Below are 14619 nucleotides of genomic sequence, written 5' to 3'. Positions count from 1 at the left end.
TGAATTATTATAAATATTCTGTTGATTATGTGTAATTCAGTCCCTCAACAGCAACATGGGGTTAAGTGTGTTAGTCAGAGGAGGCGACCAACTAACTTACTCACTCACTCACATGTAAAGGGTGGCCGCTGAGACCTGACGGAGTGTCACGGTACTTCGCTCGGTCCGTACACTCAGCGTCTGATTCAGAGCGCCTGTCATAATTGCCTCAATGACACGATTTGCTCCCTTTGTGCCTTTGTGTTTCCTGTTGCCAAGGCTACACAGTGAACTTTAAGGAGGTGGAGGTGTCCCGCTCAGAATGCGATGAGGATGAGGACGAGGACGCCGAGGAGGAAGGGGAGCGCCACAGCATCACCAAGCCTGTTGCACCGGACAGCATGTTCATGTTCAAGGCCTCGAACCCGTGAGTGTGGTTTTACTCTCCTCTAGCATTCATCAGAATTAAACACAATTAAAATATAATTAAAATGCCTACCTGCCACTTGGAGGGACTGTCTTCTGGTTGGATTCTGGGATCTTGGTGACAGGAACCCCATTAAGCTGGTTGCCAGTCACTTTTAGAATTTTTTTTTAAATTCTTAAATACTAAATAATAAGCACATTCTTTTGGTTCAGAAGTGTTTGACTGCATATGTTCTGAGAAGGTCTGGTTGGAGGAAGAGTCTTTTGTCTTTATAGACCATATTTCTACCTGCCTTTTAAATATTCATCACACCTGATATGCTGTTTCTATTTAGATTTCACACGTTTATCTTTATTTTAAATTTGGAATGGAAATAAATTTACATTTATTGCATGACAGCATTTATCCAGACTGCCTTACAGTCAGTAGTTACAGGGACAGTCCCCCCCTGGAGACACTCAGGGTTAAGTGTCCTGCTGAGGGACACGATGGTAGTAATTGAGGTTCGAACCTGGGACTCTGTGGTCTGGTTCAGAAGCGAGTGTGTTACCAGCTACTAGTACAATTTCTGCTTGTAGTTTCTGGTAGTAATTTCTGTTTTTTCTGGTAGTTCATATAATTTCTGATGGTAGTAGCCTAGTGGGTAACTCTATTAACACTATGAACCAGAAGACCCAGGTTCAAACCCCACCATCGTGTCCCTGAGCAAGACACTTAACCCTGAGTGTCCCCAGGGGGGACTGTCCCTGTAACTACTGACTGTAAGTCACTCTGGATAAGAGCGTCTGGTCAATGCTGTAAATGTACTTTAATGAGCATTTCCGTGATTTGGTTGGATTAACAAGGTATCCACGTTTGCACTGTTGTTCACTCCTGGGTCTTCTCCCGTGTGAAGGATCCGCAGGATCTGCCACTATGTGGTGACCCTGCGCTACTTTGAAATGACCATCCTGCTGGTGATCGTGGCCAGCAGCATCGCCCTGGCTGCAGAAGACCCCGTGTGCACCAACTCCGAGAGGAACAAGGTGAGACCTGCACCAATCACAGCAGACACGTACCTGAAATTACATTTTTACCGGTAGACCACCAAGCGTCACTTCACTTTCCCCTGCCAGGTTCTGAGGTACTTTGACTACGTCTTCACTGGAGTCTTCACCTTTGAGATGATCATTAAGGTGTGTTTGGGATCCAGCATTTACCAGTCAGTAGTTACAGGGACAGTCCCCCTGGAGACACTCAGGGTTGAGTGTGGGTTTGAACCTGGGACTTTGTGGTCTTCTGCTCCATTGGAGAGTGTTTTTTTCCACTTATTGATCTTCTCGCTCTCCAGATGATCGACCAGGGCCTGATTCTGCACGACGGCTCCTACTTTCGGGACCTGTGGAACATCCTGGACTTCATCGTGGTGGTGGGAGCGCTGATCGCCTTCGCCCTCACGTGAGTCACGCCGCGGCACCTCGCGGTGACTCAGCGGCGGTCCCGCTGCCCTGCACCCCGCACCCGGCGCCCGCTTATTTACCGTCAGCGTGCCGCCACTGCGGTGTGTGTGGGTTCAGATCTGAATAGAACAGCTTTAATAAAACTTCCAACTTTACTTACAATACGGCTCTGTGTTACAAATCCTACTTAATACGAGAAAATCGATTTATCTCCAGTCCCTTGACTATAAAGCAGTTTTCTACGTTTCTGTTGCTGGAAGGTTGCTGGAAGGTTGTATCTGTGTTTTCCGGACCGGAATCCTGTATAAATGTGGATGTGGCCGCTTTATCTGTGCAGATATTTCTCTCCCTAACGCCTCTTTTCTCTGTTGTTCCTGTGGATTGTGTCTCTGTCGGGCCGGCAGGAATGTGATGGGGTAAAATGTCCTTTTTCATACAGTACTCCCATACGCTGTCACCGCCATTCATCAGCCGTTCCCGTTTCCTTTAGAGTAACTGCACTCACAGAAATGACGTTTATGGCTAAATAATGAATGATCAGAAACTAGCGAGCATCATGCTGTTTCATTTTCAGTGTTTATGAGTGCGATGAGCTTTGGAGATTTCTGGTGTCGGACGCGGTAATGACGTGCGTCAATTTGCAGGAACAACAAGGGACGCGACATCAAAACCATCAAGTCGCTGAGGGTGCTGCGGGTTCTCCGGCCGCTCAAGACCATAAAACGACTCCCGAAACTGAAGGTGCCCCTGACTGTCCTGTTCTCGCCATCGTTCCTCATGCCTTCGTGGATCCCTGAAGTCACAGTTATCACAATAATGATCAGCATTGTTATCTATGGTCACGTGGGACATCAGGATTTTAATAAATAAGTAGATCAAACAGGAAAGATACTCAGTCATTAATCATATTGGGTGCACGGTAGTAGCATGCGTAAGAGCTGTCAATCATCAAAGCTCCTCTTATTTTCAACTCTGTTCGTAAAAACATTAAAAGTCCCCTATTATGTTTTTTTTTCTTTTATGTCGGTCTTTTTGGTCCCCTAATTCTGAATCCGAAGTCTCTTGGTTCAGAATTACAGTCACTTTGATCCAGTCCCACAATGAGATTTCCCAGGACGCACCGCTTCACCGTCTGTAGCTTTATATGCTAACGAGGAGGAGAGAGGCGGGACGAGGAGGAGAGTGGCCTATAGAAGTTGAGGGGGATTCTGGGCGGAAAAAGCTTGAGAAACGGGAGGAAACCTTTCCCCTTATGACATCATAAGGGGACAAATTCCAGACCCGACCGTCTGAGCTGCCGCTCTCTGAACGGTGAAGCAGAATGACCAAAACACTCTTTACACCGACCGCCATTTCTAGCCACCGCAGGACCATAAACAGGCTCGGGGACCTCGTATTAATGTTCAATCATCTCACAAAGTCACATTTTCATAATAGGGGACCTTTAAAGGTTCCTGTTCTGGGAGAGAGAAAAGATGACTTTCTCTTTTCTTTTCTTTTGCTTGGTCTCAGCATATTCACAGTATTGTATTCTTCATGTTTTCAGTGTCGCTCCACCTTCTTACCGGTGTGATTCCGTCCATGCAGGCTGTGTTTGACTGTGTGGTCACATCCCTGAAGAACGTCTTCAACATCCTCATTGTCTACAAGCTCTTCATGTTCATCTTCGCCGTCATCGCCGTGCAGCTGTTCAAAGGGAAGTTCTTCTACTGCACTGACGGCTCAATGGACACTCAGCGCGACTGCCAGTGAGAAAATCCAATATTTCACGTGACCTTTGAACTGCAGTATGCGTGGTCTGGTAGTAGGTGTGGTCTGGAGATGTCTGCAGCATTTTGCACGTTCCTGCCTTCCACAGAGGCTATTACATCGACTATGAGCGAGACAGGAAGGAGATGAAGAAGAGAGAGTGGAGGCGGCACGAGTTCCACTACGACAACGTTATCTGGGCCCTGCTCACCCTGTTCACCGTGTCTACCGGCGAGGGCTGGCCACAGTGAGTGACCTTTAACCCTGGGTTCTTTTTCCAGGGTTCTTTGAATGATGTTCCTCAGGTTCTTACAAAGCCCTGAACTTCAACCAGGGCAAAAAAAAGGGACGTTTTGTACTGTGGATGGTTGAAAAATCCGGATTTGGTGCAAGATGAGGTGAAAAACTGAGCGCCAGTAGACCACACCAATAATCCGGGCAGAGAAACCCTGGTTTGACCGGTACGCCATTAACCTCTCCTGTCATCTCGCGAACTTCTGTGTTCGTCTCGCCTGTGTAACGCTGAGCACGTTCCGCGTTCGTCCGAGTGCTAAAGCGGCTGAATTCACACACTCATCACGTCGCATGCTGACGAGACAATACACACATTACGTGTATTCTTACAGTGTTGTGTACTGTGCACGCTGTGTATAGACACTAGAGCTTCAGACAAACTATTGTTTTTGCGATGCATTGACACGCGATTCTGATTCATAAGGTTCTTTATGTATTGTTATGCACAGGTTGCGTATCACAGAGCACCAGGGGCTCTATTTCCAGGCGTCTTTTTCCACTTCACCTTCCTCCAGCGCTTCGCCAGAGAAAGAATTCTGAAGGCGTGTTGCTCATTTTCACACTCTTCACCTTAAAAAAGTTTTAAATAGTCGCTGAGTATTTTCAAACAGCAGCTCGAGACCTTCCTCTCTAGAGAATACTTAGACTAACTTGTAACTTTCTTATCATCTGACTTCTGTATAGAAACTAGAACAGAGTGAATAAAAAGGTTGTATTCATAGTTGGGGGTCCTAGTGAACCAGAACTGACCACTTCATCCATGGTGACATGGAAGCACATTGTAAGTCGCTCTGGATCAGGACGTCTGCTAAATAACTTAAATGTAAATAAAAGATCATTTTCAGCTCATTTTGTACTTGTGGGTGTGGTCTCAGCGGTTGTCCCTCCTCCTCCCCCTCAGGGTCCTGCAGCACTCGGTGGACGTGACGGATGAAGACCGCGGTCCCAGCAGGGGGAATCGGATGGAAATGTCCATTTTCTACGTTGTCTATTTTGTGGTCTTTCCCTTCTTCTTTGTCAACATCTTCGTTGCCCTCATCATCATCACCTTCCAGGAACAGGGAGACAAGATGATGGAGGAGTGCAGCCTGGAGAAGAACGAGGTGCACAAACACACATCATTTTATCTCCATTGTTCACTACTTATAATTGACTTGTGACCAGCAAAATGTCCTGTTTTTTTAATGTTTGTGAGGATATTTGGCACACGCACGCACGCACACACACACACACACACACACACACACAGACACACAAACACACTTAAAACCAGAACATAATTCAGTTTTACAAATAGCACGATGGTCGTGTTAAATCTTAAATCTGAATTCCAGCAGACTATTAAAAAAAATCCTTTTGATACGTCAGGTTTGCCATGTCAGTAACTCTGTTCCCCCAGAGGGCGTGTATCGATTCGCCATCAGCGCGAAGCCTCTGACCCGCTACATGCCCCAGAACCGGCAGACCGTCCAGTACCGGCTGTGGCACTTTGTGGTTTCTCCGTCATTCGAATACACCGTCCTGGTGATGATCGCCCTCAACACTGTGGTTCTCATGATGAAGGTCTGAGATCCTTATACATGTCTATATAAATAAAATTTTGCACACTATGAAATTCCGATAATTTTGTTATCATTGTTCTAAATTCATACGTGTGATCTCCTGTCGAGTTCAGTATTACTCCGCCCCGCCCATCTACGACACCGTACTGAAGCACCTGAACACGGCCTTCACCGTCCTCTTCTCCATGGAGTGTGTCCTTAAGATCATGGCATTCGGCTTTCTGGTGAACAGCACACACACACACACACACACACACACACACACACACACACCAACACACCGGCTGTCTGAAGTATTAAGAACTTTTCATGGGCCTGCGTTTAAATTCTGTTTTGCAAAAATTTTGATTTTTTTTTTCTTTTTTCAATGTAAATGTAAAATGAAAACGTGTGAGATGTAACCAAAAACATTTTTGGCTGATATTAGGAAAGTTTTGTTTCAAATTTTTGCCACAAATCTGATTCATATGTGTTTGGGTTGCATTTAAATGCATTTAAACATTTTATAAAGATTTTGATTGCATGCAGGTTTGAAACACATGAGTACTTTTAACATGGTTAATGTACTTTTATGCGTAATAGACAGTAAAACGTACGGCAGTAGGCAGGTGACAGGGACACGCTGTGACCTTGTCCATGTTCCTGCAGAACTACTTCCGGGACACGTGGAACATCTTCGACTTCATCACTGTGCTGGGCAGCATCACCGAGATTGTTGTGGATTTGCAGGTAATGCAGAGAAGAAATTAGTATTACGTTACGCTGAATAAAACAGTTTTAGGAGATAAAAAGAGTGTTGATTAGTAAACTACTAAATGTCATGTTCGAAGGGCTGTTAATCTATAAAAAAAAGAATTAATCCAGTTGCGCATTTCACAAGGGATGAATCACAATTAATCACGATTAATTCTTAAAGAGATTATTTAACAATAAGTTTCACTAGTGTGTCTATGATTGGCAGCTCAGACGGTCGGATCCGGCATTTGTCCCCTTATGACGTCACAAAGGGAAGGTTACCAGAGAATTTCCCGCCTCTCCCCTAAAACGTCGCTCGTGTTTGGATGTAAAAATGAGCACAAATTAATTTCTTTAGTTCCGTCACGCGAGACCCTGAAGAACCGGCGGGTTGGTTTTATTTTTGCTGAATTATTTTTGCCTGCTCACTTCTAAAGGCTGCTCTCCTCAAAATAATAATGTAAATAATAAGCTTGAATTTTTAAGCGTTTATAGAGACCATTTTCTCACCACCAGTCGATCAACACGTTCAACATGAGCTTCCTGAAGCTGTTCCGCGCTGCCAGGCTGATAAAGCTGCTCAGGCAGGGCTACACCATCCGCATCCTCCTCTGGACCTTCGTTCAGTCTTTCAAGGTTGGACTTCGTCAGCAGCTTGTGATCTGGACCGAGGACAGTGGTGTTCAGGCTCTCTCTCTCTCTCTCTCTCTCTCTCTCTCTCTCTCTCTCTCACCCTCTCCAGGCCCTGCCGTATGTCTGTCTGCTCATCGCCATGTTGTTCTTCATTTACGCCATCATCGGCATGCAGGTGAGTCCTCAGACTGACCGCGTGGTTTCAGGGTGGAGTCCTGGGCGTCGCCGTGGTAACGGTGTCTGGAATCTTCCTGCAGGTGTTTGGAAACATCAAGCTGAATGACGAGAGCCACATCAACCAGCACAACAACTTCAAGACGTTCTTCAGCGCCCTGATGCTGCTCTTCAGGTGGGGGGTGATGAAGGGCCCGGCCCACCTCACTCAGTCATGCTGAATATTGTTCATACTTTTAGATCTTTTGTTCTTGTCATTGTGATACACAGTAGTGCATGGCGACACATTTACATATCCAGCATTTACCAGACGCCCTTATCCAGAGCGACTTACAATCAGTAGTTACAGGGACAGTCCCCCCCCTGGAGACACTCAGGGTTAAGTGTCTTGCTCAGGGACACAATGGTAGTAAGTGGGATTTGAACCCGGGTCTTCTGGTTCATAGGCGAGTGTGTTACCCACTAGGCTACTACCAGCCCTACCAGACACAACGAAACGTCTCACCACATGTAACTTCATGGTGGGTAGTGGGAGCCATGAAAGGTGCCCGGGGAGCGGTGTGTAGGGACAGTTCAGGATTCGAACCTGCACCTTACAAATCCACTTCCTTTCCCGACACTGAAGCTTAAAGCTCTAAGTGTAGAATCTTATGCACTAGGGTGGTAGTGGCCTAGCGGGTAACACACTCGCCTATGAACCAGAAGACCCAGGTTCAAACCCCACTTACTACCATCCTGTCCCTGAGCAGGACACTTAACCCTGAGTGTCTCCAGGGGGGGACTGTCCCTGTAACTACTGACTGTAAGTCGCTCTGGATAAGGGCGTCTGGTAAATGCTGTAAATGTAGAATCAAATGGATTGAATAAAAACCTTAATGTTAAACACACGATTTCTGAAAACATTATTTAGAATAAACTGGTTTTAGCAAATCATAAAAACAATCATAAAAATCTGGTAGTATGCCAGTGATAATCAATTCTGGCTGTGTGATGTGTTTGTTGGTTGCAGGAGTGCGACGGGGGAGTCGTGGCAGGAGATCATGCTGTCGTGTCTGGCGGGACAGGAGTGTGAACCGGACCCCTCCATCGCCCCGCCCTTCATGTCACCTGACCACGAGGGCGGCTGTGGGACGGACTTTGCCTACTTCTACTTCGTGTCCTTCATCTTCTTCAGCTCGTTTCTGGTAAGACTAAGGCCCGCGTCGTCGCCACAGAAGAACCGAGCCGCAGAACGGAACCTGTCTCTCTCCCTCAGATGCTGAATCTCTTTGTCGCTGTGATTATGGACAATTTCGAGTATCTGACGCGCGACTCCTCCATCCTCGGCCCGCATCACCTGGACGAGTTTGTCCGAATATGGGGCGAGTACGACCGCGCCGCCTGGTGGGTGCAAAACACCTGACGCACTTTAGCTGTTGTTGCCGTCCTGTCTTTGCGTCCAGCTGTCATTGTAGTCTTTATTAGTCTGAAATCTAATTAATGCTTTGAATGCATATTGAGGAAGTGATGTCATCTGTGCAACCGGAAACAGAAATATTAATCAACAATATTACAATATATATTTAGTTGTAGTTATTGTCACATTACCAGCATTTATGGTGCATATTGTAAGATAGTTTGTCATAAATTTTGTTGACAAAAACAACACTACTACACACACACACTTGTGCGGAAGTTGTGCTGTTATTTCTGGATTCTCCTGCTAAACCTCCACCTCCCCTCCACAGCGGGAGGATCCATTACACGGCCATGTACGAGATGCTGACGCACATGTCACCCCCTCTTGGCCTGGGGAAGAAATGTCCCGCCAAGGTGGCGTATAAGGTACGGCAGCAAGCAGTGACGCTGTTCTGAGGATGGTGGGCTGAAGATGACGGAATATGTGATACGTTTCATGATCTGAGCACAGAGGCTGGTGTTAATGAACATGCCGGTGGACGAAGACATGACGGTGCATTTCACCTCCACGCTCATGTCTCTCATTCGCACGGCTCTGGAGATCAAAATCGCCAGAGGTAGAACTCTGTCTGTGTCTGACTTCTTATATATGATCTGTGTGAGTGCATCTACAGTAGAGGCCAAAAGTTTGGACACCTTCTCATTCAACTTCTCATTCTTTATCTTCATGACCATTTACGTTGGTAGATTCTCACTGAAAGCATCAAAACTATGAATGAACACATGTGGAGTTCTGGACTTAACAAAAAAAGGTGAAATAAGTGAAAACATGTTTTATATTCTAGTTTCTTTGCTCTGGTTCCTGCTTTACACACTCTTGGCATTCTCTCGATGAGCTTCAAGAGGTCGTCACCTGAAATGCTTCTCCAACAGTCTTGAAGGAGTTCCCAGAGGTGTTTAGCACTTGTTGGTCCAGCTCACCCCAAACCATCTGGACTGGGTTCAGGTCCGGTGACTGTGGAGGTCAGGTCTCCACTTTTTGTTAAGTCCAGAACTCCACACGTGTTCATTCATAGTTTTGATGCCTTCAGTGAGAATCTACCAACGTAAATGGTCATGAAGATAAAGAAAACACGTTGGATGAGAAGGTGTCCAAACTTTTGGCCTGAACTGTATGTGATCTGTAGTTAAAACTGGTTTCAAATCTAGTTGTTTTTTATAAATGTAGTGAAATATGAACTAGGGGTCCCTCGTGGGTGTGTGTGTGTGTGTGTGATACAGGTGGGGAAGACCGGGTACAGCTGGACACGGAGCTGCAGAAAGAGATCAGTGTGATCTGGCCACACCTCTCCCAGAAAACACTGGATCTGCTGGTTCCCATCAACAAGGGTGACCAACAGACACACTTCTACCACATATTTAGTCAATATGTATTTACATAGATTCTTACATAGATTACTCATAAACATGTCTTCATGTTGTACTTTTGCTGCTTCTCGAGTGTAATATTGGTCTGTGTGCGCGTTTTTTCATGCAGATACGGACATGACGGTGGGTAAGATCTATGCCTCCATGATGATCATGGACTACTTCAAACAGAGCAAAGCCAAGAAACTGCGGCAGCAGGTGGAGGAGCAGGTCAGGATCTGCATCTCAGACATCTGCATTGTCCAGAACTTTCCAGAAGTTCCTGATGTTGCAGGTTGACACGTACAAAAACAGAACTGAAGTAGAAATTGATATCAAGCGGTGAGACCCATGTCGGCATAAGTGACACTTTGCCAATCAAAAAGCAAAAAATCTGACTTTACATTTAAATTTCCAGCATTTATCAGACGTCCTTATCCAGAGCGTCTTACAATCAGTAGTTGCAGGGACAGTTCTGACTATGGGGCCACCTGCTAGACCACGGGTGTCTTAGCCACAAGTTTTAAAAGTATTGTCTTATATCCTTTAGAGAATGATTATTTAGATTCGTTTATATCCAGTAGTAAGTCCTGATCGAGAGATCTCATTTGATTTTAGCTCACACGGTTCTCACCCCTCGATACGTACCTTCCTTTTTTCATTCAATTTAAGACACATTTTTTAATTGTGTCCTCTGCTGTATCTGCTGGTCGTTTTTGGTGCATAATGGACCAGTTGATGCAGTAGAATTTGATGCATTCTTGATTTAAATCAGTCAAAACACGGGCAGAAATTAATGTTCTCCCTGTGTCGGTTCTATGGGTTCTCCAGTTTCCTCCCATCCAAAGGCTGTGATTGGCCGTAGGTGTGAGTGAATGGTGTGTACGTGCCATGAATCCAGAAATAACAGCACAACTTCCGCACAAGTGTGTTAGCGTTCTAGTCAAATGATTGACAGCATATGTGAGGGATGAGCGCCTGAGAAAGCGTGAGCGTGAGAGTTTTCCACCCGGCAGAATCTGAATCAGTGTTGTGCAGTCGGTTTAAATGCCCGTTCTCGAATTCCACGGGGTTTCTGCAAAGGAAACGGGATTTTGGCGAATTTCTAAAGCTGTGAAAGGTCTGAAATTACGCAGCATCATGTACCAGCAGCTATCTTTAACGTGAACCTCTATCCCCTGCAGAAGAGCAGCCCGACACTTCCTCTCATCTCACACAGCGCAGGATCAGCACTGTGAGTCTCTTCTGGAGTGTGTGTGTGTGTGTGTGTGTGTGTGTGTGTGTGTGTGTGTGTGTGTGTGTGTGTGTGTGTAAAGCCTGTTTTCCCCCCACTCAGGACCAGAGGTGGGTTCGTAGCTCTGAGCCCCATCTCCCCTCAGGAGCTGTTCATGCAGCCGATGGGTCAGAGGGCAGAGGACAGTCAGGAGTACCACTCACTGGTATGAAAACACACACACACATGCACACACGCACAGACACACACACTAGAGCTGCAAGCCTAGAGCCAGAGCCCGACAGAATCTCTCCCAACAAGTACAGCTTTATAAAATCTCGCCTATGGTCGCCAGACTGATCATGTGCAGGGAAGTGACCGAGTTAAAACCGTTTTACCTCCATTTCACAGTGGTGGCCTAGCGGTTAAGGAAGCGGCCCTGTAATCAGAAGGTTGCCGGTTCGATTCCCGATCCGCCAAGGTGCCACTGAGGTGCCATTGAGCAAAGCACCGTCCCCACACACTGCTCCCCGGGCGCCTGTCATGGTGCCCACTGCCCACCAAGGGTGATGGGTTAAATGCAGAGGACAAATTTCACTGTGTGCACCGTGTGCTGTATCACAAGTGACAATCACTTCACTTTCACATCTTCAGCATCCATTTTTGCATCTCTCGCTCGATGATTAAAATGCATCACCTGAAGACTGAGAATTGCAAATCAAAAGAACATTTCATTAAAAAGTGACCCTGTAATAAAGCTGATCTGCAACATGCGTAACATGAACGCCTGAACCGGAGCCGGGCTCGGGCCAAGATTTACAGCTCTAAAACACAACTGACTTTACCCACAAAATGGGATCCACCTTCAATCTGTGGACACTCTGCTGGCAAAGAAGTCCTGACGTCTGGCTGGACTGCCTGCTGTGATCGGACTACAGATGCTCTGTTTTCCCGGTTCCCATTGGTCCGTTTTGTGGCCTGTTGCCTGTTTCCATGTCAGCATGTTTGGTGTCTCCTTTGGACCTGATCTGCTGGCCCTGTCTCCTCTTGTGGCTGTGGTCTGTTGCTGGAGAGCAGCCTTGTCCGTGTTTGGCATGGAGGCCATGGGACGTGGCATGAGGTGGCATGTTCTGTTTCTGCTGGAAAGGTCACTCCGAGAAATCCTGCTGTCCACTTCATTAGAGACATAGCTGTCCCTTCATCAGTTTCTGAATCTGCACTCCCACCAACACCCTCATCACACCTGCAACTGGACAGTCATTGTGTTTTTATTACACTCAGATTATTCTGGAGCATGAGAATGTTGTAAGGGTTAAACCTTCAGCCAAGTATTGACCGCAGAAATGAAGATATGAAGGTTTCATAAGTTGGAAATTTCTCTGTCTAAGGAATGTGGCGCTTGTGAAGATTTACCATTAATTGTCTAGGGGGTCTAAGAAACGTGACGAGGGTGTGGAGAGGAGGATGTCCCCTGTTACACGCACAACCAAACATTTATATACAGTGAGATAACAGGTAGAATAAAACAGCGGACTCAGCACAGCTAACCAACATCAGTACAGCCTAAAGGAAGGGACGGTCCAGCGGGGACAACTCAAACACGCACAAGTTAACAAAAAAGGGCACATAAAGCTAACAGGCTAACACAGGCTAACAACAAAGAGTCTATCACACAAAGCAACAAGACACACAAATGAGATCCCCAACAGAGCTCCTTGCAGATCTCCGTGGACCCTGGGGACCTCCCAGAAGAGTACGGGCCTAGCAGACCATCCAAAGTCTCTTTATATAGGTGGAGGTGACCAATAGGCAGACAGTAGGTGGAGCTGGTAGGCTTCAACTCCTCCCACGAAGTCAACCTAAAAGAGACAGGACACAAAAACACAGCCAGACACACAGAAGACGTGGGAGCGTACGTCCAGGGACGTAACAGGACACGTGGGAGCGTACGTCCAGGGACATAACAGGACACGTGGGAGCGTACGTCCAGGGACGTAACAGGACACGTGGGAGCGTACGTCCAGGGATGTAACATAATTGAATAAAACAAACAACCTTCTCATTTCAGAGACGCACTAGGATTATTAGTTATTATTTGTACATTTAACTACGTAACAGACCTGTGTAACACGATTGCCCATTGTTGCACAGAATCCCATCAGCCATTTTCTTTCTTTCTTTCTTTCTTTCTTTCTTTCTTTCTTTCTTTCTGTGCTCATGTTCAAGTCAGGTTACTCTGTTTTGTTGCCAGATGCCACCGCGAGTTAATGTCCCCTCTGCTGGAATGGCTTTGTGACTGGGTCACAGGTGCAGGCGTGTCTTCTGGCTGATGGTTCTGGGCCACGCTCCCCTTCAGCCTGCCTTGTTCGCTCGGTTGGAGGTACACTGTGCAGGATGGCGCCATCTTCTGGTCGCGCCAATTTAGCGTCAAACGTTTATTCTGAAGCGCGTCCTCTTTACTGGCCAAACTGTGAACAAAACGGTCTCCAAATCTATATTCCAAATCCTGATCATCTTGAACGTGTCCTTCAGAGTGTACCTGACCCTGCGAAGAGTTTTTTTTTTTTTCTCGCCATTCTCCAAATCCCTCTCTCTCTATCTGACCATTCAGGTGGGGCAGTACGGGGGGTTTATTGGTGTTTCCCTGGCCCTCCCCGGCAGGGCTCTGTGTGTGCGGGCGTCGTCCATGCCCCGCCTGGCTGTAGAGCCGCAGGTACCGCTCCTCTGGAAAAGCATTATGGGAACTTGGGCTTGGCCGTGGGCCCTGACGTGAATGTTTCAGGTCGATGGTACGATTTCTCGGTCTTCTCCACATGGACATGCTCCTCCAGATGTTAAAGTGTGTGTGTGAGGTCTGTTCCACTAGTGGTTTTAATTAGGAGATGTATTAATAAATGGCGTGACCGTCCGTACGGATGAAACGGTTCATGTTGGAGGAAGTTCCTGCATGCCGTATCAGAACCCAGTGCTGCTAAACGTGGATTTAGGAGAACCGTGTGGCCTCCAGCCTTTCTTTCTCCCCTCTCTTCCCCCGCTCCTGCAGGCGGACATGGGCGGCGGCTCGCTGAAGCGCTCCACCTCCAGCACGGGCGAGCAGGGTGTGAACGGGCTGTGGCGAGAGAGCAGCCCGGAGCGACTCTACCGGCCGCGACACAAGAGCTACAAGGCCGCCGGTCAGTGCAGAGAACCACAGCACCGCGTTCCATCGCTTTTTAAAGAGTGTTTCGCTCAGGAGCCCCATATTGCGTTCATAAAAAGAGCGAGCGAGCGAGGGAGGAAAATCCACCCCTCACATGGTGGCCGAGGACGGATGCATGTTCGTGCACCCTGCAATTCAGAGCAAAGGCACGACTATGCAGTTTAAACCAGGACGTGGACAACGTGACAATGTGTGGCAGTCGCAGTGGAATAACTGGTCACACTGGGTGTCTGATGTAGCGGAAATATTCATAAATGTTCCAAAAAGGCTTTGAACATCTAAACTCACGTCTCAGTAAAAACGACATGGATATTTACAGCATTTACCAGACGCCCTTATCCAGAGCGACTTACAGTCAGTAGTTACAGGGACAGTCCCCCCCTGGAGACACTCAGGGTTAAGTGTCCTGC

General features: G+C 46.9%; 1 protein-coding gene across 1 annotated transcript in view; it reads left to right on the top strand.

The window, feature by feature from the left end:
- cacna1eb (calcium channel, voltage-dependent, R type, alpha 1E subunit b) overlaps nt 1–14619 on the top strand; it is a 55262-nt gene that overhangs the window by 36317 nt on the left and 4326 nt on the right. The window contains 25 exon segments of the mRNA XM_028975288.1: nt 259–406; nt 1302–1431; nt 1522–1581; nt 1737–1843; nt 2250–2261; nt 2490–2586; nt 3433–3593; nt 3704–3841; nt 4790–4991; nt 5288–5297; nt 5300–5451; nt 5564–5674; nt 6099–6179; nt 6702–6821; nt 6928–6993; nt 7076–7167; nt 8002–8176; nt 8248–8375; nt 8720–8816; nt 8902–9007; nt 9672–9779; nt 9928–10028; nt 10982–11031; nt 11134–11236; nt 14054–14183. Of these exon segments, the coding sequence (XP_028831121.1) occupies nt 259–406; nt 1302–1431; nt 1522–1581; nt 1737–1843; nt 2250–2261; nt 2490–2586; nt 3433–3593; nt 3704–3841; nt 4790–4991; nt 5288–5297; nt 5300–5451; nt 5564–5674; nt 6099–6179; nt 6702–6821; nt 6928–6993; nt 7076–7167; nt 8002–8176; nt 8248–8375; nt 8720–8816; nt 8902–9007; nt 9672–9779; nt 9928–10028; nt 10982–11031; nt 11134–11236; nt 14054–14183 (2685 nt within the window).

Source organism: Denticeps clupeoides, chromosome 4 (genome assembly GCF_900700375.1).
Source record: "Denticeps clupeoides chromosome 4, fDenClu1.1, whole genome shotgun sequence".
Lineage (NCBI taxonomy): Eukaryota > Metazoa > Chordata > Actinopteri > Clupeiformes > Denticipitidae > Denticeps > Denticeps clupeoides.
This window is presented reverse-complemented; position numbering and strand designations above follow the sequence as displayed.